We start from the raw sequence: 26,852 nt of genomic DNA, 5'->3' as shown, positions 1-26,852 counted from the left end.
CTCTTTCTCATCACATGCATGCCGCGTGATTCCGCAGTCAGCCGAGTGGCAAAAAGGTAAGCCGGAGGAAACATAAACGCTTGACGTATACTTATATGCATGGTGAAAGTCCGTACAACAAGTTTCTGGTAAGCTTGAGTCTCGACTTAAACTTGATTACAGGCTCATAATCATACGATGATATCTATTATATGTACTTAGTACAACAAAGATGGAAAGGTTTCAGGAATGACATAGAAGATTTCAGAAGAGAACAGAGAGAAGAAGAAAAGAAACTAAACGAGGGTGAGTAAAACTCGGGAGGGTAAACCAGTTACTAGTCGGGAGCATTATACTTCTCGATGATCGTATCCAGATATCCCCTGATAACCTGACCAGCTCCGACAACCTGGTCCCGAAGCTCTTCTTTGACGAATGGGACCACCTCCCCCTCAATGTGCCGAGCATCCCAAAGCACTCGCTCCTGGTCCACCCGTTCGTACCAATACAACTTCTCATACCCAGGTCGAAGAGGAGAGAACAAAAACTCCTCATAATCCTCCACTTCCAGTCCATTGGGATTTAAAGTCGGCCAAGGAAATTCGTCGAAGGAAATTAAAGTGGTCGTCTTCCCACTGAGGATTTTCTTCCACTTGGACTCGTAGTGGGACCACATATTGGCCACGTCTATAGAAGGAGCAGTGTCAGACTTCTCCCCGCGACGAGCAGCCTGAACGACCTTCCCCAAATAATCCTTCAACTTCTTCATCCTGAGTTTCTCCTTATGTTCCTGCATAACAACCAGCCTTGCTCGTTTGTCATCTTCGTCAAACAGCTGTCTGGCGATTATCTCATGCTCCTTCGTCCGTCGAGTGCTCGCAGCCTCGACGTTAATATTATGATTGTCCATCTGTTTCTCCACAGCTTTAACGCCAGCAATCACTTCATGCTTGAACGACGCTCTACGGAGCTTCTCCAGAATGGCCTTATCTTCCTTGGTCACGTCTTTGTGAGGGCTTTTGGAAATAGCGCGTTCGGTGGCACGATAAAAGTCGGTGACGGACATGGTGAGGACGGGTTCGAAAGAAGTACGCTTGGGTACTCTTCCTTTGTTCCTGAGCCTGTCGTGGTTGACTTTACGTTTCGGAGTAATCATAGCGGATTTGCTGCTGTAGCCGTTCGGCGTGGCTCGTTTTCGGCGAGAAAGTTTTGGGGTTTTGGATGGAAGGGTGCAAATAAACCCAGATTTGTTAGCGAGCTTTACGTTAGTCTTGGTCCGGCCAAGAACCCGTCGGATGGGTTGTGAAAGGAGAGTACGAAGTTTGGAACGATAGCGGAGCAGTTGGCGAGTAAGGAAAGACTGGATCCTGGAGACAACCATTTCTTATTGCTTTCTTGATCTTTGAGGATGTTGAAATCTTCGAGAACAAACGTTAAAAACAGATGGGCATATAGTAAACGCGATATATAGTAAAACGAACTTTTTGTCTTGTTGATGTGCCAGGATCGGGCGGGGGACGAAGGCTTGAGTCTTGCTGAATTGATTTATATACTGCAGGGGTTCCAAAAGCGTAAAACAATGACCCACAGAACAATTGTTCCGCGTTCGAGATCCTCATTGTCCGTCGCGGTCAAACCTTGAGTTGATCAACGTCCGAACGTGACGAAAGCGGTCCCAGACGGCTTCAAGTAACCGAGGCCACTTCCTACACCCCCTGACACCTTGCTCTCGTTCGAGGCCGAGATTTCCTCAGAGCCATACCCAACGAACGTTCTTGTCTTCGGGCGTACACGCCGTATTTCACATTTGAATTCTCTTCTCGAGGTTCAGTTCTATCATTCAAAATGGCGCCTTGTAAATTAAAGAAAAGTAATCTTACAATTAGTCAGTTATGTAATGGTTGGGAGAACGTACAGTATTACTGGCCGTGGCAGCAAATCCAATAATCCGACACAACGAAGCGAGCGTTGAAATTATCTCTAACGACGAACGTATTCCACCAATTGTCCACCCAAGTTGAACGTCGAACCGAAGAAGGCTAAAGGAATCCATCCATCCTCATTGACGAGTCCTTAGAGCGAGAGTTCAGTTTGAGGACCTTGAGCCTGAAGTGTATGCGTATACGTTTGGAGACTTAAAGGACGAAAGGTAAACATTTAAACACGTGGGCTGACCGCGACGCGTAAACACAGTCCAAATAAATACAAACTTCAGTCTCACAAAACCATCCAACCATTATCGATTCATCATTCGCTGAAATGCTATCGCAGCTAACTATCGACACCATCGCCTCTCGAATCAGCTTAAACCCTCCTTGGTGCTTATAGAAACTTCTCTCTACAGCGGAATACACCTGGTTGGCGTACTAGTCCTACTAGGTAGTGGTTCGGTTGTTATGTATCCACTGCGTTTCACAATCTATTAGTGGTCCGTCTTTATCTGTATATTGGCTGCTACTTACAGAAATCAAAAAAGCAAGGTTATATGGCCGTCAAAATTTGGTAGCAGTGGCTAGCACCAACAAATCATCGTTGAAACATCGCCATTAATAATTATCTACCACTGATTACCATTACCCTCACCTTCGCTTCAATGCCACGGCCTCATGAATCTAATAACTAGTAAATTTGTATATCTACCTCACGAAACAAAAGGGTGGCGTTCGCATGCGAAGACAAAAGCGGTTCAATCAATTCAACCGACACTGTTCAATTCCACGGGATCTATTATCATGTATGCCGCCTTCACTATCAGTACCCTAAAAAATCCAGCCTCGACGGAAACCCAAGATGAGAAAAAAGTACTATGAAACAAGATTGAGGTGTCATGCAAAAGTAGTAGTAAGAAACCACAAGCATAAGTAAAGTGAGGTGCGTTCCTGAACAGAATAACGAAGTCCATAGTTCAAAAGAAAGGAGCAAAAAATATAGTGAGTCCATCTCAGTAGTTAAACTTATGTGTGAACAAGGGTGTTAAGAATTCCACCAATGCTTAGCCCGAGTTCTCCACACAGACCGCCGAAGTCAACCTGAAGGAAGCTGAAGGTACTGGTGATGGCGAGCTTGATGATGACGCCGAAGGTGTCTTTGAGCGTGCCCTTGACGAGAGCGAGGAGAGAAGTTTGGAGACCGCTGTCAATGGAGCAAGCGGATTGGAGGAATACGGCAATGGTAGAACTAGCGTTAAGAGAGTCAGAGTCAGCACACCAAGGATGTTTGGAATATCAAACAAATCAACTTACCCAAGGTCTGCACAGAGTCCAAATACGGCTTTGGCATGATCAGTGATCACGATCTTGAGGACAGCGTCAAGTGCTCCAAAGACGAGCTAGAATGATATAAGAAGTCAGCCCAAGTACCAATACACTTTGCAAAGGTAAACGCACCTGCAGAAGACCAACGATAGAAGCAGTAGTCTCCTCAATGGATACGCTGACGCCGGCCTTGAGACCATTGACTTGTTGAGTGGAAGCGACAACGACGGCCTTGATCTCTCCGATGATAGTTCCAACGGTGTCAGGAGTACAGTCACCAGCGTTCAGGCCCTCTAAACAGAAACATCAGTCATGGTGATTAGAAATACAGCCCAACTACGCACTCAATTTCTCAACAAGGGGAGTAATCTTCACAACGAGGTCCGCAATGATGGCCTGGAGCGTAACCGAAACCCCTACAGTAACTGTGATACCGAGGTCGATAGCGAGTTGCTTAAAGTCGATCTGGAGAAATTCGAACGAGCTGGTGATGCCGAGTTGGATGCAGACACCGAGAGAGGCCTTGACGATGGGAACAAGGACGACAAGGAGGCCACCGTCAAATGTGACAACAGATACACAGGTCTGGATGAGGGTGCCAACAACGACACTGTTAACAAATTCGTCAGGGAACCTCAGAAATAAGAAAAAAACATAAGGAAACTGACCCGAGTTCAGCGAAGATAGAAATGACCGCTTTGAGCTCAGCGGCAACCGCAATCTTCAAAACTCCGGCACAAGTGTTCAATACGAGCTACCAAAACAAAAAAATAGGTAAGCATCAGAGCAATGCAATAGGGGGGGGGGGGAAAGGACAGACTTTGACTAGATCTCCAACAAGGTTAGCACAGTCACCAACAGAGATGACGACTCCGACGCTAGAAGCGAGAACAATTTCTACGCTTGCTCCAGCGAGGGCCTTAATCTGCTCAATGCAAAACGATAGAACGCCCTTGATCTCTACGACAATGGGACCTATGGTGTCAGCTGTACATTCGTCTGCCTTCAAATCCTCTGTTTAAGAGAAAGGCGATCAGTTTGCGCCCCCCACGACGAGAACATTTAGGATAACGTACTGAGTTTCTGAAGCAGAGGAGTAACTGTGGAAGTACAGTTGTTGAGGATTGTGACGATGGAAACAGTAGCTCCGACACCAACAGCAACGCTGATCTGAGTCCAATCAATTTTGAGGAACTCAAAGGATGCTTTGATTCCGAGGGTGACACAGAGAGCGAGGGAGGAATGAATGAGAGGGATGAGAACGTTGATGAGACCGCCGTCAAAGATGACAACCTTGGTGGTAATTTGGATGAACTCGCCAATGCAGATACTGCGAAAGAGGGACAAGTCAGTCACTTGGAAGTGGTCAAAGCACAAGTACACACCCAAGGTCAGCAAACAACCCAATGACAGCCTTGTACTCTGCAGAAACCGTGATCTTCAGCACTACACCACAAGCACCGAAGACCAGGTTGACAAGGTCAGCGATGAGCTTGGCACATTCAGAAACCGAAACCACTGCTCCGGAACCGGAAGCCAAGACGACTTCAACAGAGGCACCGACGAGGAGTTTAATTTGTTCAATGCAAACGTTGAAAGCGGATTTGATTTCGAAGATAATGGGTTGGATGTTTCCGGCGGTGCAGTCAGATGCGCTGAGGCTCTCTGTCAGGTAGGAGAAAGAGAATAAATAACAAGTATCGGGGGTGCAAGAAAACAATGACAGAACATACTGAGCTTCTCGACGAGAGGACCAATGGTAGAGGTGCAGTTGTTGACAATCGAGATAACGGAAAGGCCAACACCGACACCGACGCCAATATCAATGCTAATACTCGTCCAATCAATCTGGAGGAACTCAAAGGAGGCCTTGATACCGAGAGTGAGGCAAATGCCGAGCGAGGCTTTTATAATCGGGACGAGGATCACAATGAGACCGCCCTCGAAAATGACGATGTCACAGGTGAGTTTGATGAGTTCACCAATGCAAAGGCTAGGGGAAAAAGAGGGATGTAAACAACAGATGATAGAAGTTGAATACACATAGAGGCGGAAACATACCCGAGGTCAGCGAAGATGGATATGATGACTTGATAGTCACCTGTGCCACTAGCGGTCTTGAGAACGATGATGATGGCGCCAAAGACTAACTGTAGGCGAGAAGATGAGCATGGCTCGGCAATCGAACGAAAAAAGAAGAAAAAAGCATACGTTGATCAGAGTACCAAAGAGGTCGGCAAACTCCTTAACAGAGAGAATGACATCACTACCGCATTCCTTCGCAAGCACGACGTTGATACTGGCACCAACAAACACCTTGATCTGGGCAATAGCAGCAGTGAAGATGGCCTTAATCTCAGTGACGATTCCTCCAATGTTGTCTTTCGTGCAGTCAGCCACGGAGATGCCCTCTAAAAGTATGAAAAGAAGACAACACATTAGAAGGTTGGTAGGTATAGAAGACAGTGAACTCACTAAGCTTCGCAACAAGAGGCGTAACCTTGACAGACACCTCCTGGACGACAGCAACTAGGGAGATAGATATTGACCCATCACTACCTGCACACTGTGAAGGCTTCGAGACGGCGCCACTGGTGGTACTACTGGCGGTTGTCAAAATTGTCACAGCGCTAGAAGAAGCGGCAGATGTAGTGATGGCATCTGTTTGCCCACCATTAGTGATAGTGGTAGCACCAGTAGCAGTAGTGGAAGGAGCAGTAGAAGGGTTGGCAACATCCGATCCCCCACTGTTGGTGACAGTCGTAGAAGTAGCCGTAGTTGTAGCACCACCCTGTGCACCTGTGGGACTGGTAGTCAAGTCACTGTTTCCGTTTCCAGTTTCCGTATCATCGTCATCACAGTCCTCGTAATCACCATCATCATCCTCTCCGTCATCGTTTCCAGGAGCACCAGTCCGCACAGATTGACTTCCGGTACCAACAGGTGTGCTCACGAACGTAGTCAGGACACCGACACTGTTGCCAAGGCTGACGGTAGAGGTAGGAGGCACACTCGGGAACACGCCAGTGACGGTGGCTCCGATGGAAGTAAGGATAGTGGTACCAGCACCGACAACCGTCGTGACAGCACCCGCACCGCCTACACCTGCACCAATGGTAACGCCGACTTCAGCGCCAAGAAGCGTCCAGTCAACGTTGAGGAACCCGTAGAAGTCCGTAAGTCCAACCGTGACGATGAGGCCGAGGCCTTCTTTGATGATAGGGAGGAGTGGGACCAAGAGGCCGCCGTCAAAAGTAATGAGGGTGATAGAGATTTTGATGAGCTGGCCGACGAGTAGGCTAAAGACATTGAGGATTGATTAATAAAAGTTCGCGTGGGGAGGGGAGGGTCTTCAGTCAACTTACACAACGTCGACGAAGATTGCAATAACGGCTTTAGCTTCGGATGCAGGGATAACCTTGATGACCTCGCAGATAGCGTCGAAGATGACCTATAGATTTGAAAGAAAAAGAACATCGTGAGCGGTTAGCGAAAACTCGTAGGCTAAGGATCTATACTTACAATGACCAATTCACCAATGATCCCAGCGCAATCGTTGACCGTGAGGACTTTCCCATCAAGCAACAGCAGCACTTCGGCAGAAAGATTTTTACCGACAAGTAGCGAGATCTGGCTGACAGTATCGACGAGAACAGCCCTGATCTGTCCAACTATTGGGCCGATGATGAGGGAATTACAGTCGGATGCTTGCAAGTTCTCTGCAAGGAACAATGAGCCAACATGCACAACACCACTAAAACTTTTACTCACTAAGTTGTTGAGCGAGAGGCTGAATGGTCTTGAACGCAGCCTTAACAATGACCACAAGCGACGACGTGGATACGTTTGCGACATCAGCCCCGACGCCAACCCCGATATCGACACCAAGTGAGAAGAGATCCAAGCCGAGGAAATGGAAGTACGAGGGAATACCGAGAATGAGAACAACACCAAGAGATTCCTTGATCAAGGGAAGAACGGCGACGAGGAGGCCACCGTCAACGACCAACGATACGGAGATCTTGAGAAATTCGGCCAGGGTGACGCTAGAAGGAAAGTAGATTAGTTATCCAACGTTCGAAGACTTTGAAGGAAAAAGCTTACGATAAATCGGCAAATATCACAATAACATCTGTCGAGTCCGACAACGCAACGAGTTTAAGAACGGCTTTAACGCCTCCCAAGACAAGCTGTGAAAGGAGATAGAAGGTCATCATAACGGTTTGTGACGCAGGTGAAAGAAAAGGAGGAACGTACATTGACGAGTCCAGCCAAGAGAGTTGCAGAGTCCGAAACCGATAGAGTTCCATTACCAGTTGAGAGTATGAGACTGACTTCAGCGTTTCCTTTGGCGAGGAGGTTGAGATGTCCGATGCCATCAGTAAGGACGCTCTTAATTTCATCCGCGATAGGTTTGATGTTTGCGGAGGTTATGTCAGAAGCGTCCAGCGATTCTAACAAAGACAGAGAAAGAAATGAACAAAACGAATTAAAGAAGAAGTGAGTGACGTACTAAGTTTCTGAATCAAAGGCGTTATCTTGGACGTGCAGTCGTCAATGACCACAGGAAGAGGAGACTGGTAGCAGTCGCATCGTGGATCGAAAACCGTACCACGACGTACGAGGCTCAAACTGTTGGGAGAAGGGGAAAAAGAAGGTGCGGCGACTGCGCTAGTGACGCATGCCACAGCGGCAGTAATGGACACGAAAAGAGCGCGTAGAGAAGGCATTGCCCTCTGAGGTTGAGAACGGTCGGAGGGTTGGTTGTTTTGAAAGAACGTCGGGGGATGAAGGGAATGGAACGACCTTAGGAAAGGTCTGACTGGGTTGAAAGAGCGTGAGTGGAAAGGAGAGGGAGTGGGTGAAAGAGGTAGGAAGTCTTAAAAAGACGGCGTTCGTTGCCGTGAAAGCTTATATAGTGTACGGCAGTTATTAAGTCTTGCATGCAGGGACATATCATGAGGAAGTCGGGTATAATATTCGCGAGGTAGTTACGTTGATGGGCTGATTCGACAGGAAGAATTGCCTAAAGTTCCATTTATTTGCGCCGGAAGGCTTGGGCCTCGACTGTCATTCTATGGCTGCCATCCGTAAGAGCTGACAGTGCGATCAAGTGAGTCGGAGAGAATGACAGAAATCGAGAAAAGAAAAATAAACGAAACTGTGAGAAGATGAATCAGAGAGTGGAGCGGGAAAATGTTTCCCACTTAGTAGACCTCGGGATGACCCGGTGCAACCTTTAGTTGACCCTTAGCAACGGAGAAGGGAAAATCATTCCTTCCGACACTGCAATGACACACCCCCTCTCCAACCTTCACAGAATGATTCCAACCCTAAACACAGAGATCATCATATGTAAGTTATGCGCTTGTATCTACGCGATTCCGCTGATGCCACGTTTGGCGTGAATGGTGTGGCTGATGGAATGGAATGGAAAAACGAATCATTGAGAAGTGATCCTTTTTGCACGTATGGTTGATCCCGAGAAAGCATTGGAACTTATGCAAGCCATGGAGATCAGTTACAGCACGAACGAGAGTCAGGAGAAACGACACACGATTCACGGTATGTATATAAGCCACGACAAACTGATTGATTATCATCAGATACCTCAAGAGGACTCCTGAATTTGGCGAATGTTCGGGCTCACCAAGGGGTAAATCCGAGAGGACTGAAAACGAACAGTCAAATTCCGAAATCATTAACTGCGACACTGACATGATGCGATTGCAGTTCACTTTTCAACAACATCCTGGAACACCCAAGTCGGGAGGTAGTCACCTCAGCGACGTTCGTGGGGTGTTCAGATCAGCCTACGACAATCGACGTGATATCTGATGATGTACCCCATTCTTCCAGCCATTCTCCCACCTGCTTGTCGATCAGATATCTTCAGAATTTGAGTGACTGAGCCGGGGGACCGTAATAATCGTTGAGCAGAGAGTTACAGGCATTGTAGACCGGGATAAAATCGGGGGCACGATCGATTTGCGCTAAGGCAGTTGAAGTTTGAGGTGAGAGGGTTATCTGATCAATGTCACGGCCACGACATGACTGGACCGCACTTCTCACGCAGTATCTCCGCTGTATTATTATATCTTTCGCTTTTTGAGCGGTAGTAATATAATTCATATTTTTTTAGATCATAGTTTCAAACGCGCTGTCCGCTAGCATGATGGTAATAGGAACAGAAGTCGTTATTTACTTCAAGGTCGACACAATCATGTCCTTCGGAGGTGTTCAACGTCAATGCAGAGGATTTGAGGAATCAGGATAATTATATTGCCAGAGCGCCGTCGACTAACACAAAATGCGCGCAGTATCTTTTTTGACTGTAAATTAATACGGTGAATCAAAGTAGCGCTCGCCGCTTGAGATATCTAAGTAAAGATATCCGCCTGGCGACCTAGGGAAACATTCAATAATCTCATAAGGACACTAGAGATCGCCACAAAAAAATCTCACCTTCTTTAAATCCCATCCTCTCATTATAATACGGATTTCCCTTCGCCGAGTCATACTGCACGTTATTCCCTTCAAGTTGATTGTAAAACACCATTTGTTTAGCTCCAGCAGTACACCCGCTCGGGTTTCCTTCACAGTAGACAGGCGGTTTTGCTGGAGCAACAGGTCGAGCGTTGGGCGAGCTACCCGTCACGGTACATTTGAACGGTTGCATGTACATGTTAGGTTCGCCGCAGGTGTCGGTTGGGACCTGTGATATAGAAGTTAGATACAACCCAGTTTGAAGGCAAGTCGATGCTCACCCATCCCCACTAAATGTTCATTTGAAGGACATACCATCACGCTCGGTCAGCCATTGCTTTTTGAAATGGGAAAAACGATCGGGAAAAAACTCACGGCACAAACACAGCCATCTGGTGGACATTCAGGAAGGTCTGGAACGTCGTATGTGACTTCACGGTACCAAACGGTACTGCGTCAACGTTCGTAAGCGTTGACTGAAAAACTAACGGGGATGGGAATGGGCTTACTGATACTTGACAGTGAACACCGTGAGGTCTTCAGGCTGAACCGCTCGAGGATCCGACTATCGCAAGAGAGAGCGTTGAGAAAAGTCCTGTACGGAGTATAAAATCGTTGCGTACCTTGTAAGCGATAGCAAACACAGTTCCAGCAGCGGTCTCTTCATTTATTGTATGAACTAAATTGACGGTTAATAACGTCTGGTTAGCTCACGATTCGTGAAGACATAACGGAACAAGAGCGTACTGTTCGGATCAGTAATACACTTCCCGCTCTTCCCAAACTGATCCTCCGGAACATTGATCGGCCCAGCAAATTTCGTGAGCCGAGTTCCGCCCCATCCGAGAGTAGTGAACCCTCGGTTGGTGGCAAGTTCGACTTTGAAATCTCTGTTTGCAGGGAGGGTGAGGAAAGTGCCTTGTGGAGGTGGGAAGTCCATACACTGCATTTCCGCACGCTTGCATCAACGGGTGCGCTTTCAAAAAGAAAACTGAACCTACCTTGGTGATACCCTGCATCCACCAATCGTTCTTGCTTAATTCGAATAAAGGTTGGACGGGTGCACTGTTGTCTTGGTCGTCTATACCAGGGCGTGTACCATTCAAGCAGTACATGCCTGGAATATTAAGGGTGAGCATATGTTCAAATAGGAGTCGGGGAAATGAAGTCAAACTGACCCTTAGCCCACGCAGCAACGTGAGCGTTCACAAGCCCGAACTGAATGAAAGGGAGAAGCGCAATGAGGCTGTATATCTTGGACATAGGCGAATAAAGTGAAGGATATGAAGGATTGAGCTTGAAAGGATCGGTGAATTTATAGTCAATCAGCGTTCCGACATGCCCGCTAAATGGTAGACAGAAATTTTGCCAGCGAAAGCCAACTAAATGGCCTCAAATTCGTTGACCAGCGCCCTATGGAGATAGCACCCTGAAGCCGAGAGAAGTCGACACTCGGACAACGCCCAAACTTTGACACATCGTAAGTAAGTATACATGTTGTAATCGAGAAGCTCACTATGATGTCGTGTAACCCGAATAGCCACCACAGATGAATTTCAAAATCGAGCGCGCGTTCTCCGGTTACCCGGTTGAGTGGCTGTAAAATGAAAAGTCCATTCCTAAGAGACGCAGTTAACGGCGAACGGATGTAGATGTTGTAATTTGATTCCGTACTTCCCGGAAGTTAGGAGCGACAAGCACGAACGCATGGATCCAATCGCAGGTACTTACGAATGCGAAATAGATAATTATCTTGAGACATACAAGAAGAAGCTGAAGCCTGAGAGCATGTCAGAACCCGTGGGCGGTAATTGAACGAAAGTTTCTCCCTTCGTTTGCCTACGTCCTCTTTAGCACCCATAATAATCAGATCTGTTCTTTGCGAGCAACATGAGCCGTTTGTAATCTTTGCGGTATATAATCAAAGAATAACAGTACCTAATGATCTCCTCTACCGACTCCTCAGAACCTTAGACCAACCGTTAGACGATATCGGTCCAGGTTTTGACTGAGGGTGACCGAATGTCCGCCGGTCTTTGCATGTTCACAATGAGTGAGGGAGAGCTGATTACCAACTGCTCCTGCACATCACGGAGTCGGTGGGTCGCGATGATAGTCGAAATCAGCTAGAATGCGCTGTTTAAAGGATGTTATGACTCCAAATCAATGAGGAAGTCCTGACCGTTCCGGGGGGTTGCCGTTTCCTGCAAGGGAGATATCGGGAACATCGAAAATGAGGAGAAAGGTGAGGGTTATTATAGCTTACCTCCAGCCTCGTCGCATCCTCGATAACTTACTCGATAAATTATTCGGCACTGACCCCCCTTGTCCATCCAATGGATCATATCTGACTCGTCTTGGTGGTACATGTAAAGGAATGATGGAGATTGAAGGTCGAGGAGAAGTGACTTTTCGTTACCAAGAGAACTAAAAGGAACGAGAAGGTCATCGTGGAGAAAATGTAATAAGTACTTACCTGGATTTAGAGTCCAACTCTGCAGGAGGGGCGCTGTCAGGCGAGATTCTCGCTCTACACATTAGCATGTCCCGCAATGAAAGGCCTGAAATGCAGATAACGCTGTTCGCGCGGACTCAGTAAGGCCTCAGACCAACCGGATGCCTTCCTCGCGGCACATCTATAAGTTAATAAGAAATCAATAGGCTCACTCAAGTTGGAAGTAATGAAAAGGGGGGAAGTCCAAGGGAAGCCGTACATATACACGAGTACTCGTATATATGGGAGATCCCCAGACGGCAAAAAGCCGAAGAAGTGGACGACTCGATATTAGAGAGGCGAGTTTCATCTTAATTTTTTCGTTTTCTCTACGTCAGGTGTTCATTTGATAAAACGAACGAGGTTTTAAACCTCTTTGCTCGCCTTGAACCGGTTGGAGTGGGAGAAGAGAGCAAGAATTGAGTGAGGTCAAATGTCACGTAAATGTTATGTCGTGGAACCGATTCAGATAAGATCAGATAATAAAATCTCGCTGATGACCCTACCCTTGAGCAGCCGCATGACCGTTCGACTTACGCGTTGCCTCTTGCCTCCCGACACTAGTAGCCGCTCCATCGCAATATCACGTCCTCTAAATCAGATTTGACTGCCGTCGCTACTTTACCATCCGCTCACGAAGTTACGGAGCTCAGCTTTTGTCATCCGGATTTGAAAATTCCCATCCTCCTGTGCAGTCGTCCTCCTGAACCGGTCAATTGGCCTTTGTCATTGCCAGGGTTTACAAGAAAATGACGCTATCTTGACCCCTTGCATTCCTTCTCGCCGTCTACTCAAATATTCTATGCTCAGGGATCAAAAAATCAAGTTACAGAATGGTTCTCAATGATAGAATGCGAGCAGTCGTATACACAGACCTTCGTTGCCGAGTTGGACCAGGAGTCTGATTTTCTCCCTCAACGTCAGGTGCGGCCAATGTCTCAACTGTGAAGAAGGAAAATAGCGGTTTTGTAGGGTTGTCAATCCAGCTTTCGTAAGTTGATCTGGCAAGTGTTCATGGTTCTTTACGACCAACTGAACGGCTCTCATAGGCATGAGGGCAAGCATGTTTTCCTTTGACCGCAGGCACATACATGTACTTTACTAAAACTGTAGTACTTCCGGGTACGTTATAATCACCCTTTCCCCATTATTTGTATATGATCTATTCCCATACTCCCGCAACTTAGATAGGTCGCTACGGGCCGGTATCGAGGCGTACAAGCGGTCAATACTGACCTCACGCCCCCCTCGGGAGACTCATTACTGGGACAATCGGATCTTCTCCGAGTCCCCCTTTGTAGGCTACAATGTTTAAACTCCCCCCCTGCGAACAGAGCGAAGATGACTTTGCAGCTGTCCTATGCGGCTCATCTTTCTTTCTGTGAAGAACGAGGGGAGCGCTTTGAAACTCAGGAATCAAGGATACTTTCACACAATCAAGCAGCCGCATAACCACAGAGTTAGCCTCATGCCTCCAGGGACCAGGGGACTAAACATGCTTTCACAGTACCCTGATAGTAAGTAAGCAGCTCTATGCCGTCGGAAGAGCGTCTCTGTGCTTACCACTAACTGGTTGATTTACCGTCAGGGAAATTGACAACAAATTTACTGCTTTGCAACACGCTCTGGCGCATCCAACTGTCTAAGTGGAGCTGCATCGAATTGTCAGCCTCCTTCACATACGGGATAAGCGTTTTTTTTTGGTTATTTGGAGGTGAGCGTTTGTATTCGTTTGTTATAACATGTACTTACAGATTATTATTTCATTGTGCAGGGTGGCTACTAGGTCCCGGATACACATAGGGTGCTTGCTTAGTCTTGGGGTATAGTCAGGGTTACCGTTTCAACTTATTTACCGAAAGTCTCAACGACGGACGTATATCTTACTCCCCCGCTGGTCCGAGGCGTTCGAGGCCCGTTTTCGACGGAAGTTGGCATCCGAATCGGAAGAAGGCCCTCTGTGGTTCAAGGTGCTGTTCAAGTGAAGTTGCATCCATTTTTCATCTTACGCTACTATGTACCACCGGACCACACCGTTTTTGCAGATGACCTTGGATGGCTGAAGCATATATAAGAGGCATCCAGAAGTTGGTGAGACCATAAGTCTCAAACGCCTTTTTGCGACTTACCAGCTCATCAGCCAAATCGCCCTCTACTCCAATGTATACCTTCAATGGAAAGCTCAACTGGTCCAAAACTGTGGTTAATCAGACCATTACCATTGTATTTCCAGCTGGCTTCGCCCTGAACGATCCAGTCTGTGCCTTTTGGCAATGGTCTGAGGATGCTTCGGGGAACAAGAAAGTGAACGCGAACGAAGTATGTGATCGTTTTTCGTCATTATCAGATAAAACTAATCCATCTAATCGTTTGGTAGTTAGGTTTCATCAACACTGTCACGACGAAGACCGGAAAATACCAGGTCTTAGCTGCCTTCAGCCACTACAGCTTGGATGTCACTTTTGCAAGTGATTCTAGCACAATCACAGCGACGATGTCCAATCCAGAGGACGAGCACTCCGATGTTGCGACGCTGAACCGAGTGTATGGCAACCTAGTGCAATTTCGCTCCACGGTCGTTTTCACCGGGAAGATCAACTGGTCCAACCCACCCTTGGAGAACGAGATGATCACTCTCGTCATTCCAAACGGTATATCCAATGGTTCCCCCGTTGGCTTGTACCAGGCAACCTCATCAGTAACGAACGGCATCAACAAGACCTTCCGCAATGTCACAACCTCTACCAATGGCGAAGTCAAAGGCACGTTTGATGACGGAAAAGGCTACACATATGAGGTCAATGTGCGGAGCGGCGGGACGGACGTCGACCTGCTTGTGACCTCCTCGAATCAAGCCTCAACCACAAACGAATTGAAGAAAGTCTATGGTTACCAAAGTAGTCATTCGTAACAATGGTTGTAGAATATCGGTACCCTGACGTATATCCTGTACGTCAGTAAACACAACTTCTTCGACCGTAGATACGCACATGTAGTAACTTCTTCTTTCGTATCCATTTCTTCCGTTTTCTGTTGTTCTCCTGTTTGAGGTTCAAAAATAATAAATTGGTCCCAAAGTTTCGAGTTGAATTGGTGACATTCCGATTTGTGGGGACGGGGGGAAGGACCTGCCATGAAGCGAGTTAAGGCACGACTCTGGTATGTGGTGTCGACCTGATCGCGATGGAAAAGTGGCCGTGGCTGTTGATGAAATCCTACGTTATCATCCATGCTATTTGTGGTGGAGTCCAAACTCGAAGACTTTGCTCTGTTAAGTTCCAACAGTACAGTAGATGGCTGGTCCGATGGACTCGGTTCCATCAGCAAAATTCCGGATACGCTGTAACGGCATTACAGCGTTCACGATCCGGTATAACGGGCAGGCCCAAGCTGCCCGTTGTTATCTAATCTGGGGGGTTCGCAACAGTCTTACAATATAGTCATGACACTATCGCAAGACTGTCGCAAACCCTCTATTTTGTTGCAATTTTTTTGGTGGATTTCAACGGATTTCTGGTAAGTCCAGCGAGTTTCAGAGTGTACAGCGAGTTGTAGTACTAACAACGGGTTGGGAGGGTCGTGGCGGATTGCAGGGGGCTGTTACGAATTGTGGGCGTGGTGCAGGGTTGTGGAAGTCAAAATGGACGGTCAGGTTCACAACAGGGGTGGACATTGCAGCGGATTGTATAAATCAAAAGAAAACAGCAGTCAGCCGTTGTCCTTAGACACTAAAATAAAATGACTGACACCCACTCAAAAAGGAAATTCGAGCTACAGGTTAGAAATATTTATTCACATTAGTTTTATCTAGACGGAACATGCATGTACATACATTGAGACTAAATTAAGTCTAATAATAATAAATACATATTAACTCTCAAGTCCTGGATGTATGATGAGCGACGGGAAGCGAGCGAAGTAAAAGGAGACACCTACCGGCACGAGAACACACCAGGCTGGGAGTCCCGAAACTGTGTGCGTCAAGAGCCTACTCCTACAGAAAAATAAATATTAATGTCAATCAAATACTGGGAGATATCTAACGTACCTCACGGATCCTTAGTTCTAAGTAACTTCTTAGGTGTTGGTGAAAGCGAAGGTGACAAAACAAATGTCAACGGCACAGCGAGTCAGCGACGCTGCAGCAATGAATGAGTAGGAGTCAGATACCTTGAGTACGATAACGGAACAGGAGAGAGATGGTGGTGGAGGGGAAGAAAGAACGTTAAAGAATTGATTTTGAGGTCGACTTGCCTTATATATTGTGGGATGGTCCGTGCGCGGTAAATGCCGGAGTTAAAATGGCATGTGAATGTTATCGCACGCTTGAGCCCAGAAAGGCCAAAGCTCCCGGAAGCCGGATTAGGTCATAAGAAACGCCAACCCGATACAACGGCGACAACTCGCTGCTATGTCCAAAATTCCTTTCGAAGCTGGAAAACTGTTAAAAAGAAGACTACAGGTCACCACAGGTTTGGAGGGAATTGAGCTCTTACTATGGTTGTACTTCATTCCATCACTCTTACATCCGAGTTTGATCTGATTTTAGTCAGTGCCAACTGGATCACACCACCCTTGCACCACCCTTATAATCTGTATATCCCGGAGTAGCAGTTGTGGTGAGTTGTGCTGAATTTTGAATATGTTGCAAGACTATTGTGAGAGTGATTTAATCTACAACAACCGTAATATTTATTCCTAACTGCCACAACCCATAATATCGGCATTCCAACGTTTCCAGTATTTTGCTGATGTCAGCATCCCATACGTCAGTCTGCCGCCTGTATCCAAAGAACACTCTCATGCGGGGTTTTTGGAGTTCGAGTTACATGAGGATTGGAAGTAAGTTGCCTATTCGATACGGTCAGCGAACAAGAGGAGCTTTAAGTTTGAGTTAGGATCAAGCACCCTTTCACAGAATCAAGTAAGGTTCGAGTCTCCACAGAATCAACCTCATGTCTCCGCAGAACTACGCAAGCTCTCATGGCATTCCCCCTGATGGTACGTAGATAGCTCTTCCCAGGCTCTGCCACAGGAAGAGGGTCTCTACACTCACCACTAATTGGTACCTAAACAAAACAGACAATAAACCTGGTATATACTGCTTTGCAGAACGCTTTGGCTCTGAGCGTCTCCCACGCCACTTGACGCCTTCTTTTGCAGAACACTCCGGTCCGATCAAAGCGGTGTCCGCAAATTGTCCGCCGATGCACCACGCACCACATGACACGTTTCTTTTTAGATATTTGGGGTTACAGTGTTCAATCTTAGTCTTTCAGCTTCCTTCACATAACACGCGGGGTCACCCTTTTTTTTGGGTACGTCCCCGGGGGTTGAACGCATGCTCTTAAAAGTTTATCTAGTATCATTACATTGCGTACGGTGGCTGCTAAGTGCTAAGCCCCGCCGGATGCACATAGGTTATTGGAGTCGGGGGGTATTGTTTTCTAGATGCTATATTCACCGATTCGGAAAGCCCCAACGACAGATATACATCTTTGGTCCGTGGCGTCCAAGTCCCTATTTTTGACGGAAGTTGGCATCCGAACGAAGAAGGTCTGTGGCTCAAGATTATTGTTCAATTGGAGCTTCGTCTAAGCGAAGAAGGTCTGTGTTCCGAACAAGGTGTCCATCCAAGTGGAGCTGCATCGCATTTTCATTTTCATCCTTGCGCCATGTATCCCAGGACACCCTTTTTTTTGCCAAAAAAAGTTGGGGGATGACCTGCGGGTGAAGTGTATATAAGAGGCATTAGGAAGTTGGTGAGACCATCAGTCTCAAACACCTATTTGCGACTTACTAGCTCTTCAGAAAATTATCCTCTACTCCAATGTTTACCTTCAACGGAAAGCTCAACTGGTTCAAATATGCAGTCAATGAGACTATTACCGTTGTCTTTCCAGCCGGGTTCGCCGTGAACGACCCAGTCTGTGCCTTTTGGCAATGGACCGAGGACGCTGCAGGCAACAAGAAAGCAAACACGACCCAGGTATGTGGTTTTTGCTATCAGATAAGCTCGTCTTCTCTAATTGCTTCGTAGTTGGGTTTTATCAATAGCGTGACGACGAAGACCGGCGAATACCAGGTCTCCTTTGCCTTCGACTACTACAGCTTCGAAGCCACCGTTGCAGGCGACTCCAGCACGATCACAGCGACGATGTTCAATCCAAAGGGTGATCGTTCCGAGGCCACGACGTTGAACAGACAGTTCGGCAACCTGGTGCAATTCCGCTCTACGACCGTGTTCACGGGGAAGCTCAACTGGCTCAAATACGCGGAAAACGAGATGTTGACTCTCGTCGTCCCTCGTGGCGTGTCCAATGGTGCCCCTGTTGGCTTGTATCATCAGTGGACTGTCGATGCCAAGGGAGTCAAAAAGGCGAATCATGCTGTAAATGCCACCTTCCGTGATGTCACAACCGATAAGGGGGAAACCAAGGCGACATTTGATGATGGATACTACACGTATAACACCACTGTGCAGAGCGGGGGGCAGGAGGTCAAGATACTTATGTCCAACCCGAACCACGATCAAAGCGACAATGATTTGAAAAAGGTCTATGGTTACTAAAGTAGCTTAGTCAGTTATAAGGATACTGTAATCGTTGTAAGATATCAGTACCTGACACGTATGGTACTTAAACGCGTCAAAAAATCATTTGATTTTTTTGCGTGAAAAATTTCCCCGCAAAGTCAAAAAAGCATGGTGCAGTTTGGGACATTCGTCGCAAACTCAACTCCGTAAGATCCGCACAGTCGCAATCTCAGGACTTAATCGCACAATCGGAAAACGTTTCACCACACAGTCGGGATTGCGCGCTTTCTCCGCACAGTTGCAATTCTTTTCGTCGCACTATTTATGTTTAGATCTTGACGGTCCGGCTACTATAACCCGGTCAAGCCGGTCAGTTTTGCTAGTGATGGCGTGCCTCGGCAGTCTTCGGCAGTCATCAGGAACAGTGACGTATCCAGCACAAGTTATCCGGCAAAAGCCGACAATCGGCGAGCGGCGGACCGCTGCATGCAGTAAACAGCTGACAACAACGCTTTGCTGGCAGCCTTGTCTAACACGTTTCCTCATCCCTTCATCGTTATGGCCAGTTTTCAGGCTCCTCCAGGTATTGGCAAAGATCAAGGACGGTAAGGTATGGCCACGAAGTTCAATTTGATCTTTTCACAACCTCAACCTAACTAACCTGCTCAAAATCTGCTTTGAACTCGGAATCAGACTGGATGAAGGATTCGGAGCATATTTGTTCTATTGGCGACAAGGGTCAATGGTGAGTTTAAAATGCTTTCCTCCTCAGAGCCCTTCATCTCAAATTTGACTCCTCGTCAGGATTCAACATCAACGTTCATTAGTAACTGGCTGCGACTTCACCTCCAAGTCGATTAACCTCCCTATTATCAGTCCTCCTTGTGTCCGTACCCATCTCTTGCCTTATTCGGGCGTTAACTTTATCGCTACTGGCAGTCCTGTCTACATGTTGACCTATCATATCCATGCTTTCTTTGATAAGATTGCAGATCTTGTTGTTAGTGAACTCTTTGGATGTTCCTAATTTACCACAGTATACCTTTAATTACTCCATCTATTTCTTACTAGTAACTACTCTACATACCGAAACTTCAGTATCATCTTTACAAAGTCCTTATGTGTGACACCAAAATTTCAAAGTCCTCAACCCTGGCCTATGCAACTGATAAAGTCAATGAAATGATCAAAATCATGACTGAACCTCGAAACTGCGCGAGTGGAAATGCAGTCTCGATTGTGCGGTGAGATTCTTTTCGGTCGTGCGATTGACTTCGGAAATCGTGACTGTGCGGAATTACGGAGTTGAGTTTGCGACGAATGTCCCAAACTGCGCGACATTTTTTTGACTTTGCGGGGAAAAAATCCACGTAAAAAAATCAAATGATTTTTTGACGCGTTTAAGTACCATAGACACGTGTCGCGTACAACAGTGAATCATAGCAACAACTTTTTCCCGAGAGTCTCGACCGCAGATGAGCGCGTAGCTGCTTCTTCTTTCGTATCGGGTTTAAATTCTTCCATTTGTTCTCCCGTTCGAGTTTCAAAAATAAATGAGGGGTGTGGTCTTCTACTATGGTCAGAGTTTCAAGGTGAATTGTTGACATTGTTTGTTAGGAAGGGAGGGAGGTTGTGGATACAGGGAGCGAGTTGAGGTACGATTCTGAGATGTGAAATTGTTGGCTAGTCGACTCGCGTGGATGCGATAGTAGGGACAGCAAGGGTTAGCGTGCTGTTCTTGAGCATATCATGGAGTCCAACATGTTTGTGGTGGAGTTTGGGTGGAGTCCGAACTCGAAGGCCATTCGACTGAGCTGTTGCTTCCTAGTACCTTCCAATGTCTCCCTTTTCTTCACCTCTCCTTGACCTCTAACTCCATCGTTTAGTTAATCCTTGAAGACCCAGAGGTCAAATGTTGGCTATATTTGAGGAGGAATGTGTCGAACAAGACAGTGAAAGTTTGGTGCAAGTTACGGCGCTGAGTGGCTGTGCAAACATGGAATCGGAGTCGCGGGCCGGGGAACCCGCCCAAACAAAACCCACTGCAATCAAACTGCCTACACTCCAATAAATACAGATCATTTTGTGACATAGAATATAGCAATAGTAGAATCGTCCGGAAGTTGCAGACTCATCCTCAAACCGCAAAAACATCAGGATATACCTTGGGCACTCTAGTCGCTGACCCAACCGTTGTCACCCCCTCAGATTCAGTTGGAATTGAACCGCTGTGATTCAGTGGCTTTAGAGCGACAAATGCGAGATTTTGTGACTACGGTCGTGAGAGATTAATATATCGGAAGTCAGTGTGTTGTACGAATGGTGATACAGATTGATATAACACACTCCAGCATTGAGTCCGCTCGAAGCGCCCCTGTAGATAGGCAAGAATGTTATTAGACTTTCAGGCAACCTGAGGAACCGCTCAAACTTCCGATACGTACCGATCATGACGAATATTAGTTGAGATGTTTACACCTGTAGAGCCTCCATTCCCGCCTCGTTGTGCGCAAATGAAGTTTCGGGAATTCAATGATGCAAGAAGACTGTTTGTATAAACTGAAAAAAAAAATAACGGTGAGCTGAGTCAGTGCACATGTGCAAGAGATGATAGGATCAAAACTCACGTTTTCCGATGACGAAGTCTATGGCTAAGTACCATAGGGTATCAGGCATAGCGATAAACTAATTGTTTGAAATATCAAGTCTCCTTATTCTATGTAGTCATGATCGGTGCTGATTGTAACTCACCACTATGACTTTTGTGATTGCGACGACCCTTCACATAATTGTCAGCCATACTTCGGACACGAAGGGCTGCTATACACACGACGTCAGAAGGCAGCGGTTAACTGCATAAACCATGAGTGTCGTTATCATCGTATTGGTCCTATACGTTCATCATAAGAGATTCAATTCAAAGGTCAAAACCCCCCCAAAAACGTTTGAAAGAACGGCAAATATGGCAAAGGGTGTAGCAGCCGTAAACTAGACGATTACACCCAGGCTCAACGAGGTAATCATCCCATATGCGGGTTTCGTACCTTTATTTCTTCAGAATGGTTAAAACTCTCAAAAGTAGTTTTGATGTATCTAGTAAGACGGAGTACATCAACCTTGACCTCTAAGAAAGAATGAAAACGTACAGCCATGCAACAGTTTCTGTTTCCGGGTGCAGGGAGGTCAGTGAACAGAATATGGGGAATAGTAGAATGCCTGTAAGGCTGTACCTAATCTGAATACTGACAGAAACAGAAAATGTCAGATACAAACAATAATAGAAGCAGAGATCATATATACTAAAGTCGAGAAGCACTAGTAGCACAAGTAGTGGTGTCAAGATCCATCACACAAGCCTGCATGAAACTGGAAGGAATAGTAAGACAATGGTGGAGCGCAAGTTCATCACAAAGGCTGCATACTGGAGTAAATCTGATGTGTAAAGAACCTAGATTTTTGGGAAAATATCATGTCAGGTTACAACCAGTGGAAAATTATGCATTCTACTTGCCCTTGCGCAAGTACTGCAATGGTTAACTAAGGCGGGTCAGGCCCTAAAGAGAATTGGGAAGAAGGGTCAAGGTGTACATTAAGGCACACTGAAGTCTGTGGTCAGCAGTCAAAGTAAGGATAGCGTCAAGCAGGTAGGAAGAGTAACTGCATACACTCATTGACCTGGAGGTAGAGATGTGTCAGGAAGATATAGCATGAGGATGAGGATGAGCTCTAGTACCAATGTGTTTGTGCGAGGGCGTCGTGGTGGAAGAAACTTGACACCTAGTAGGAATATAACATAAGACTCTCGATAACAATGAGATCTTGCTTCCACTTACTGCATAGTGATAGACAGCAATCGTGGCTGGTAAATAGATGATCAGCATGGAGGAAAATCAGAATATCATAATGATGCACCCATGGAGACATGGACAGTGTCAAGCACCCTTGAGGATAGAAGTCAGACTCATCGAGACCCATATGTCGAGCAGATGTACTGACCAGATAATAGAGACCTGATGAAACAATCAGCTAAATGTATGAACCAGCCATGAAGGATTCGCTCACTAGGGTCTTCAATCTTCGGGGATCCTTCAGGTAATTGACGAAGTAGAGATAGGTCTGATAGCAAGGCATCGGAAACATAACCATATTATCTGGAAAGAAATCTGACCTGCACACTTGTGACACTGTACAGACTAGCCTAGCAAGATGAATAGAGTGTTCTTCTGCTGGAAGAGATCTTTTCCTTACACTGCAGTGGCGATAGCGCCAAGGAGGGCAGCACCTAGGTAGCACAGCGTTGAATGAGTACTCTCTGAGATTAATGAGCGATTGGCATGGGTACCAAGTGTATTGTCAATTGAAGACTCCTTTTCCAACATTGCGAGTATCAAGTGATCCAGTGAGATACTTGGGAAAACCTGCTAGGTGTTTGCAAATGAGGGCATTTCTAAGAGCAGCATTGTTCTGAGTTGAGGGGTTTTCTATGGATGGAACTTTGATTATCAGAGGTTACACAGCCACAGCAGGATGAGCCATGGGATGCACGAGACATCCCAGAATCAGCAGCTTCGTGTGACACTGGTCGGTTGATGTACATACTTAGATATCCATCTTTCTGCAGCAATGCAATTGCTATAGGGGCTTGTGATGGATATAAACCAGTGGTCTTGCTAGCAAAAATTTTGAGAACCTTGTGCTGGAATGGCATTGACACCAAGAAGGGGAGAGAGGACATGATTTAAAGGAGGCCCAGCTGACATCAACTTGAACCTTCTCACCATGTTGCGTGGTCAGCTGGTGACTGGTGGGGTCAATAGCCATCATGAAGGGAACATTTTTTAGCATGGGGAACGAATAAGTCTGAGTCTCGCTCCTCTCCCCACTCATACAGTAATCAGTTAGTGCTCAGGCGAGTAGATTCCAGTCAATCATACGTTGACTGATTGCTAAACAATGTTCGAGTATCAGCACATTTCTCAAGCATGGCAGCCCAGGTTCCTGTATTTGTCGATGTCAAATTGTTTCAAACTTGCTTAGTAATTTTTACAGGTGGTCAAGAAACTTACTGGGGGTACTGCCACTATTCCGAGTCGCCAGCATAGTAGGCTTGTTGTATGTGTAAAGGGGTGTATTGGATGGAAAGTCGCTCTCCATTGGTTTCTGGGTCCGACCTTGGCTGCTGAGCCACAAGTAAAAGCAACTGTCAATTTTTCATCCACCTTCGAATTGTACCCTTTTTCTGATGATAGGAAGGTTGATCTGTCACAATCTTTTGGGTCGGCATTAGGTGTATTTCAAAGGTACCTCGTGATGCTGGAGTCTACAGTCGTTGACAGAAGGCAGATTATCGGTCCAATGTTGCTGTACATCGCGTTCCGAGTATTTTGGAAGCAATTTTCCTGATACTTGCAGTTTTCAAGGCTTCAGAAACATAGACAGACAAAGAAATAAAGCGTAATACACAGCTCATTTACCGGGAATGGTAGAGAGCAACAGATTTTGGCCCATCACCAGCCAGGCAGGCCAATGGTCACAACCTCGGGAACGAGCGGGGGCAGAATGTTTCTGAGCACTGATTCTGAGGTGTGTATATCTATAATGTAAGATAAGGTTTGATTAGATCGCAACCGGAAACAGACTTAACGCAATATCAGACCCCACATCTGCTACCCATGTCTTCTTGAATTGAGATATCTGCTTGTGGGTGCAAATCACTGCGGGATGAAGATATTGAAAACGTTCCATGCCCCATCAGTTACTAGGTATATCTCCACGATGATAACTTCTGCCAATTTGAGGACAATTTATAGCCAATAAATCGCCCTGTATTTGGGTAAGATCTTTCGTATGGAATTTCTGAGTGGGCTTTTCTCCATGATAAACCCATTTCAAAATGTTCCTATCAAAGTTATGCTGCTTTTCCTCGAAATTGGTTCGACTCATAGAGGAAACTTTGACTTATTGACTTTGTGTGAATATCTCCATGAGGCTTCTCATGCAAAATAAACCATTATCTGCTGATTATGTGAGTATTACATTCCCAATATCGAGAGTCGGAATGTATTCTTACACTGAATGAGATGAACATGATGATGGAGGGAAAGGAACAACATTGTCATAATCTGTGACAATCTCCTCGGGTCACAGATTATGCGGCTTTTTCCTCCCTCTATTCCCAACGACCATAACCAAGAATATTCCAAGGTTTATTTGGGATTTTTGTTGTTATTACTATTGGCAAAGTAAGTCTTTATTCTTGTTATCCATTATCTGTCACTGTAGTTGCTAACTCAGCGGACAGAAATGCTACACGTCACTTGTTGAAAAGCTCCAAGATATTGGCAACATTGAATGTAGGAGATACTCGATCTCAAAATGGCTGGGGATTAGAATTGTTGTTGGTGGAGCATAATGAAGGTTCCTCAGTTGTTGTTGAGTTGTCCTGAATGTTGCGATAGGCCCATCATTACTGATGGCTTTTGCGCTTCGTTTTTAGTTGTGAATCCTCAGCAAGAGTCTGTTCATTCTTGTCGTATATCCTCGAAACACTCTCGTACAGGATAACTCTCGCCTACTCACACTGGAATGAATTCACATTCTCAGCGTATGGAGAAAACCTGTTCCTTATACTGCAAAATATCATCATTACGCTTCTCATCATCTACTATGCACCCAGATTATGCTTGAGCCGTTCCAATAAGCTAGCACAATTGATGTTGCATGTATAGCGACTTTGGAAGTAGCCTTCCTTCTTTCAACAATTGGCAAGGTCCTGTTACAGTGGTCGCCGTCTGCATGCCACTTTGGCATTGCTCAAGAGAAGGCCTCGCCAGTCTTAAGTTAATCATTATCTAGGATCACCGAGCATGGATTTGAGGTACTGATGTGTGCCTACCCACAGATCTAGCCCGGAACGAAACAGTTTGCAGAAAACACAGAGGTGAACATCAACCTTGGAAGACAGGATCGGTAAAGGTATGGCTTTCATCGCCACCCACACCTTCCACAGATTTGGTTTGAAACAAGCTATAAGGTTATAGAGGATGCTTTTTGGTAGTCCCTGGAGCCTGCCTTCAACATGAAGAGGACGACAGATCCAGACTTTGAAGAGGAGCGGTGAAGGGAGCATGTGGGCTACTTTTGGAGGCACTTGTCAATCCGAGATCTTGCTAAGGTCAGTGCAAACAGTACATTGTATTCTACCAGTGCTGGGCATGGGGATCTTGCAGACCAGATTGAAAGACAGGTGGATTTAAGACCATAAGACCAGATTTAAGACCAGGTAAAGAACAGGTAAGACCAGGTAAGACCAGGGGAAAAAACATGTATGACCAGAAAAAGAATAGTAAGGCCAAGGAGAGAACAGATAAGACCAGGAAAAAGCTGGGAGTAAAAAGGGAACATACACTGTATGTAACACCTACCTAATTAGGGAGAGTGGCTATGCCAACTCAATGGTGCTGAACACGTTGTGGCGCCATCTGTCACATCAGCAAAATGACATAATGCTTTTCAGCTTTTTTAAGCTTTTCTCAGCTTTTTTTGATGGCAGGCAAACCACAAGCTACTTTTTGTCACTTTTTTAGCCATATATAGATAGGAGAAACTGAAAAGCTGTCATTACGGTATTCAACTCTTTTCAAACTTTATGTAATTCAATTTAATTCAATTTGCGCACCTGCACTTGGTGCTGACTTGTCCCAAAAGGGACATAGATTGCAGCTTGTTGGCTTTCTCGTATTTTTGGTGGGGAAAAAGCCGAAAAAAGTCGGACAAGCTGGCAATGATTGTTTACTGATGCATATGTTTGTTTATATTTACCTATGGCCTCTCTTACTTCGCATATAACCCACATCGATTCCTGTAGATAGATATCTTCTTTCTTCTCACTTGTAAAAGTACATTACTTGGTTATAAATACCTTGTCATGTTCACTACGAGTGATCTGAGAAGACCAGCCAAATAGGCCAACCGTACAACCCATTATACTTTTTTGAACACCAAGTCACTGTGCTTGTACAAGTTCAAGTAAAATTAAATTAACTAAACTTTATTGATTATTAATGTCTACAAGACATTCAACTAAAAGTCATATCAGTGAGTA

General features: G+C 45.9%; 5 protein-coding genes across 5 annotated transcripts; 2 read left to right on the top strand and 3 right to left on the bottom strand.

The window, feature by feature from the left end:
- Positions 1-316: 316 nt before the first annotated feature.
- E1B28_003628 (uncharacterized protein) lies at positions 317-2,128 on the bottom strand (the record flags this gene model as incomplete). Its single annotated transcript, XM_043160628.1, has 3 exons — positions 1,895-2,128; positions 1,461-1,831; positions 317-1,397 (listed from the first exon to the last, which is right to left on the bottom strand). The coding sequence occupies exon 3, from the start codon at positions 1,358-1,360 to the stop codon at positions 317-319; it is 1,044 nt and encodes a 347-aa protein (XP_043002585.1). The 5' UTR covers positions 1,361-1,397; positions 1,461-1,831; positions 1,895-2,128.
- A 520-nt stretch (positions 2,129-2,648) lies between these two features.
- E1B28_003627 (uncharacterized protein) lies at positions 2,649-9,250 on the bottom strand. Its single transcript, XM_043160627.1, has 18 exons — positions 7,747-9,250; positions 7,491-7,687; positions 7,338-7,423; positions 7,005-7,279; positions 6,756-6,952; positions 6,599-6,684; positions 5,709-6,532; positions 5,445-5,644; positions 5,295-5,383; positions 4,967-5,226; positions 4,619-4,898; positions 4,310-4,563; positions 4,054-4,247; positions 3,902-3,987; positions 3,578-3,843; positions 3,366-3,526; positions 3,222-3,307; positions 2,649-3,156 (listed from the first exon to the last, which is right to left on the bottom strand). Exons 1-18 carry the CDS (start codon positions 7,961-7,963, stop codon positions 2,934-2,936), a joined length of 3,981 nt encoding a protein of 1,326 aa, XP_043002584.1. The 5' UTR covers positions 7,964-9,250; the 3' UTR covers positions 2,649-2,933.
- Positions 9,251-9,613: 363 nt separating this feature from the next.
- Positions 9,614-11,069, bottom strand: E1B28_003626 (uncharacterized protein; the record flags this gene model as incomplete). The annotated part of the gene is made up of 9 exons (XM_043160626.1): positions 10,898-11,069; positions 10,721-10,836; positions 10,467-10,662; positions 10,343-10,398; positions 10,229-10,284; positions 10,095-10,170; positions 10,001-10,009; positions 9,699-9,948; positions 9,614-9,639 (listed from the first exon to the last, which is right to left on the bottom strand). Exons 1-9 carry the CDS (start codon positions 10,980-10,982, stop codon positions 9,614-9,616), a joined length of 870 nt encoding a protein of 289 aa, XP_043002583.1. The 5' UTR covers positions 10,983-11,069.
- A 3,304-nt stretch (positions 11,070-14,373) lies between these two features.
- Positions 14,374-15,124, top strand: E1B28_003625 (uncharacterized protein; the record flags this gene model as incomplete). Its single annotated transcript, XM_043160625.1, has 2 exons — positions 14,374-14,532; positions 14,591-15,124. The coding sequence occupies 2 exons, from the start codon at positions 14,374-14,376 to the stop codon at positions 15,122-15,124; spliced, it is 693 nt and encodes a 230-aa protein (XP_043002582.1).
- Positions 15,125-18,043: 2,919 nt separating this feature from the next.
- On the top strand, positions 18,044-18,784 carry E1B28_003624 (uncharacterized protein; the record flags this gene model as incomplete). The annotated part of the gene is made up of 2 exons (XM_043160624.1): positions 18,044-18,202; positions 18,254-18,784. The coding sequence occupies 2 exons, from the start codon at positions 18,044-18,046 to the stop codon at positions 18,782-18,784; spliced, it is 690 nt and encodes a 229-aa protein (XP_043002581.1).
- Between the last annotated feature and the right edge of the window lie 8,068 nt (positions 18,785-26,852).

Source organism: Marasmius oreades, chromosome 11 (genome assembly GCF_018924745.1).
Source record: "Marasmius oreades isolate 03SP1 chromosome 11, whole genome shotgun sequence".
Taxonomy (NCBI): domain Eukaryota; kingdom Fungi; phylum Basidiomycota; class Agaricomycetes; order Agaricales; family Marasmiaceae; genus Marasmius; species Marasmius oreades.
Note: the sequence above shows the minus strand (reverse complement) of the source record. Positions and strands in the feature narration are given on the sequence as shown.

What these genes read in the sequence shown, in the direction of transcription:
- E1B28_003627 (XM_043160627.1), bottom strand. Translation starts at nt 7,963, where the DNA reads ATGCCTTCTCTACGCGCTCTTTTCGTGTCCATTACTGCCGCTGTGGCA. An exon ending in TCTTTGGTACTCTGATCAAC is followed by an intron (nt 5,384 to 5,444) that starts GTATGCTTTTTT and finishes TCTCGCCTACAG; the next exon opens with TTAGTCTTTGGCGCCATCAT. An exon ending in TCTATCTTCGCTGAACTCGG is followed by an intron (nt 3,844 to 3,901) that starts GTCAGTTTCCTT and finishes ATTTGTTAACAG; the next exon opens with TGTCGTTGTTGGCACCCTCA.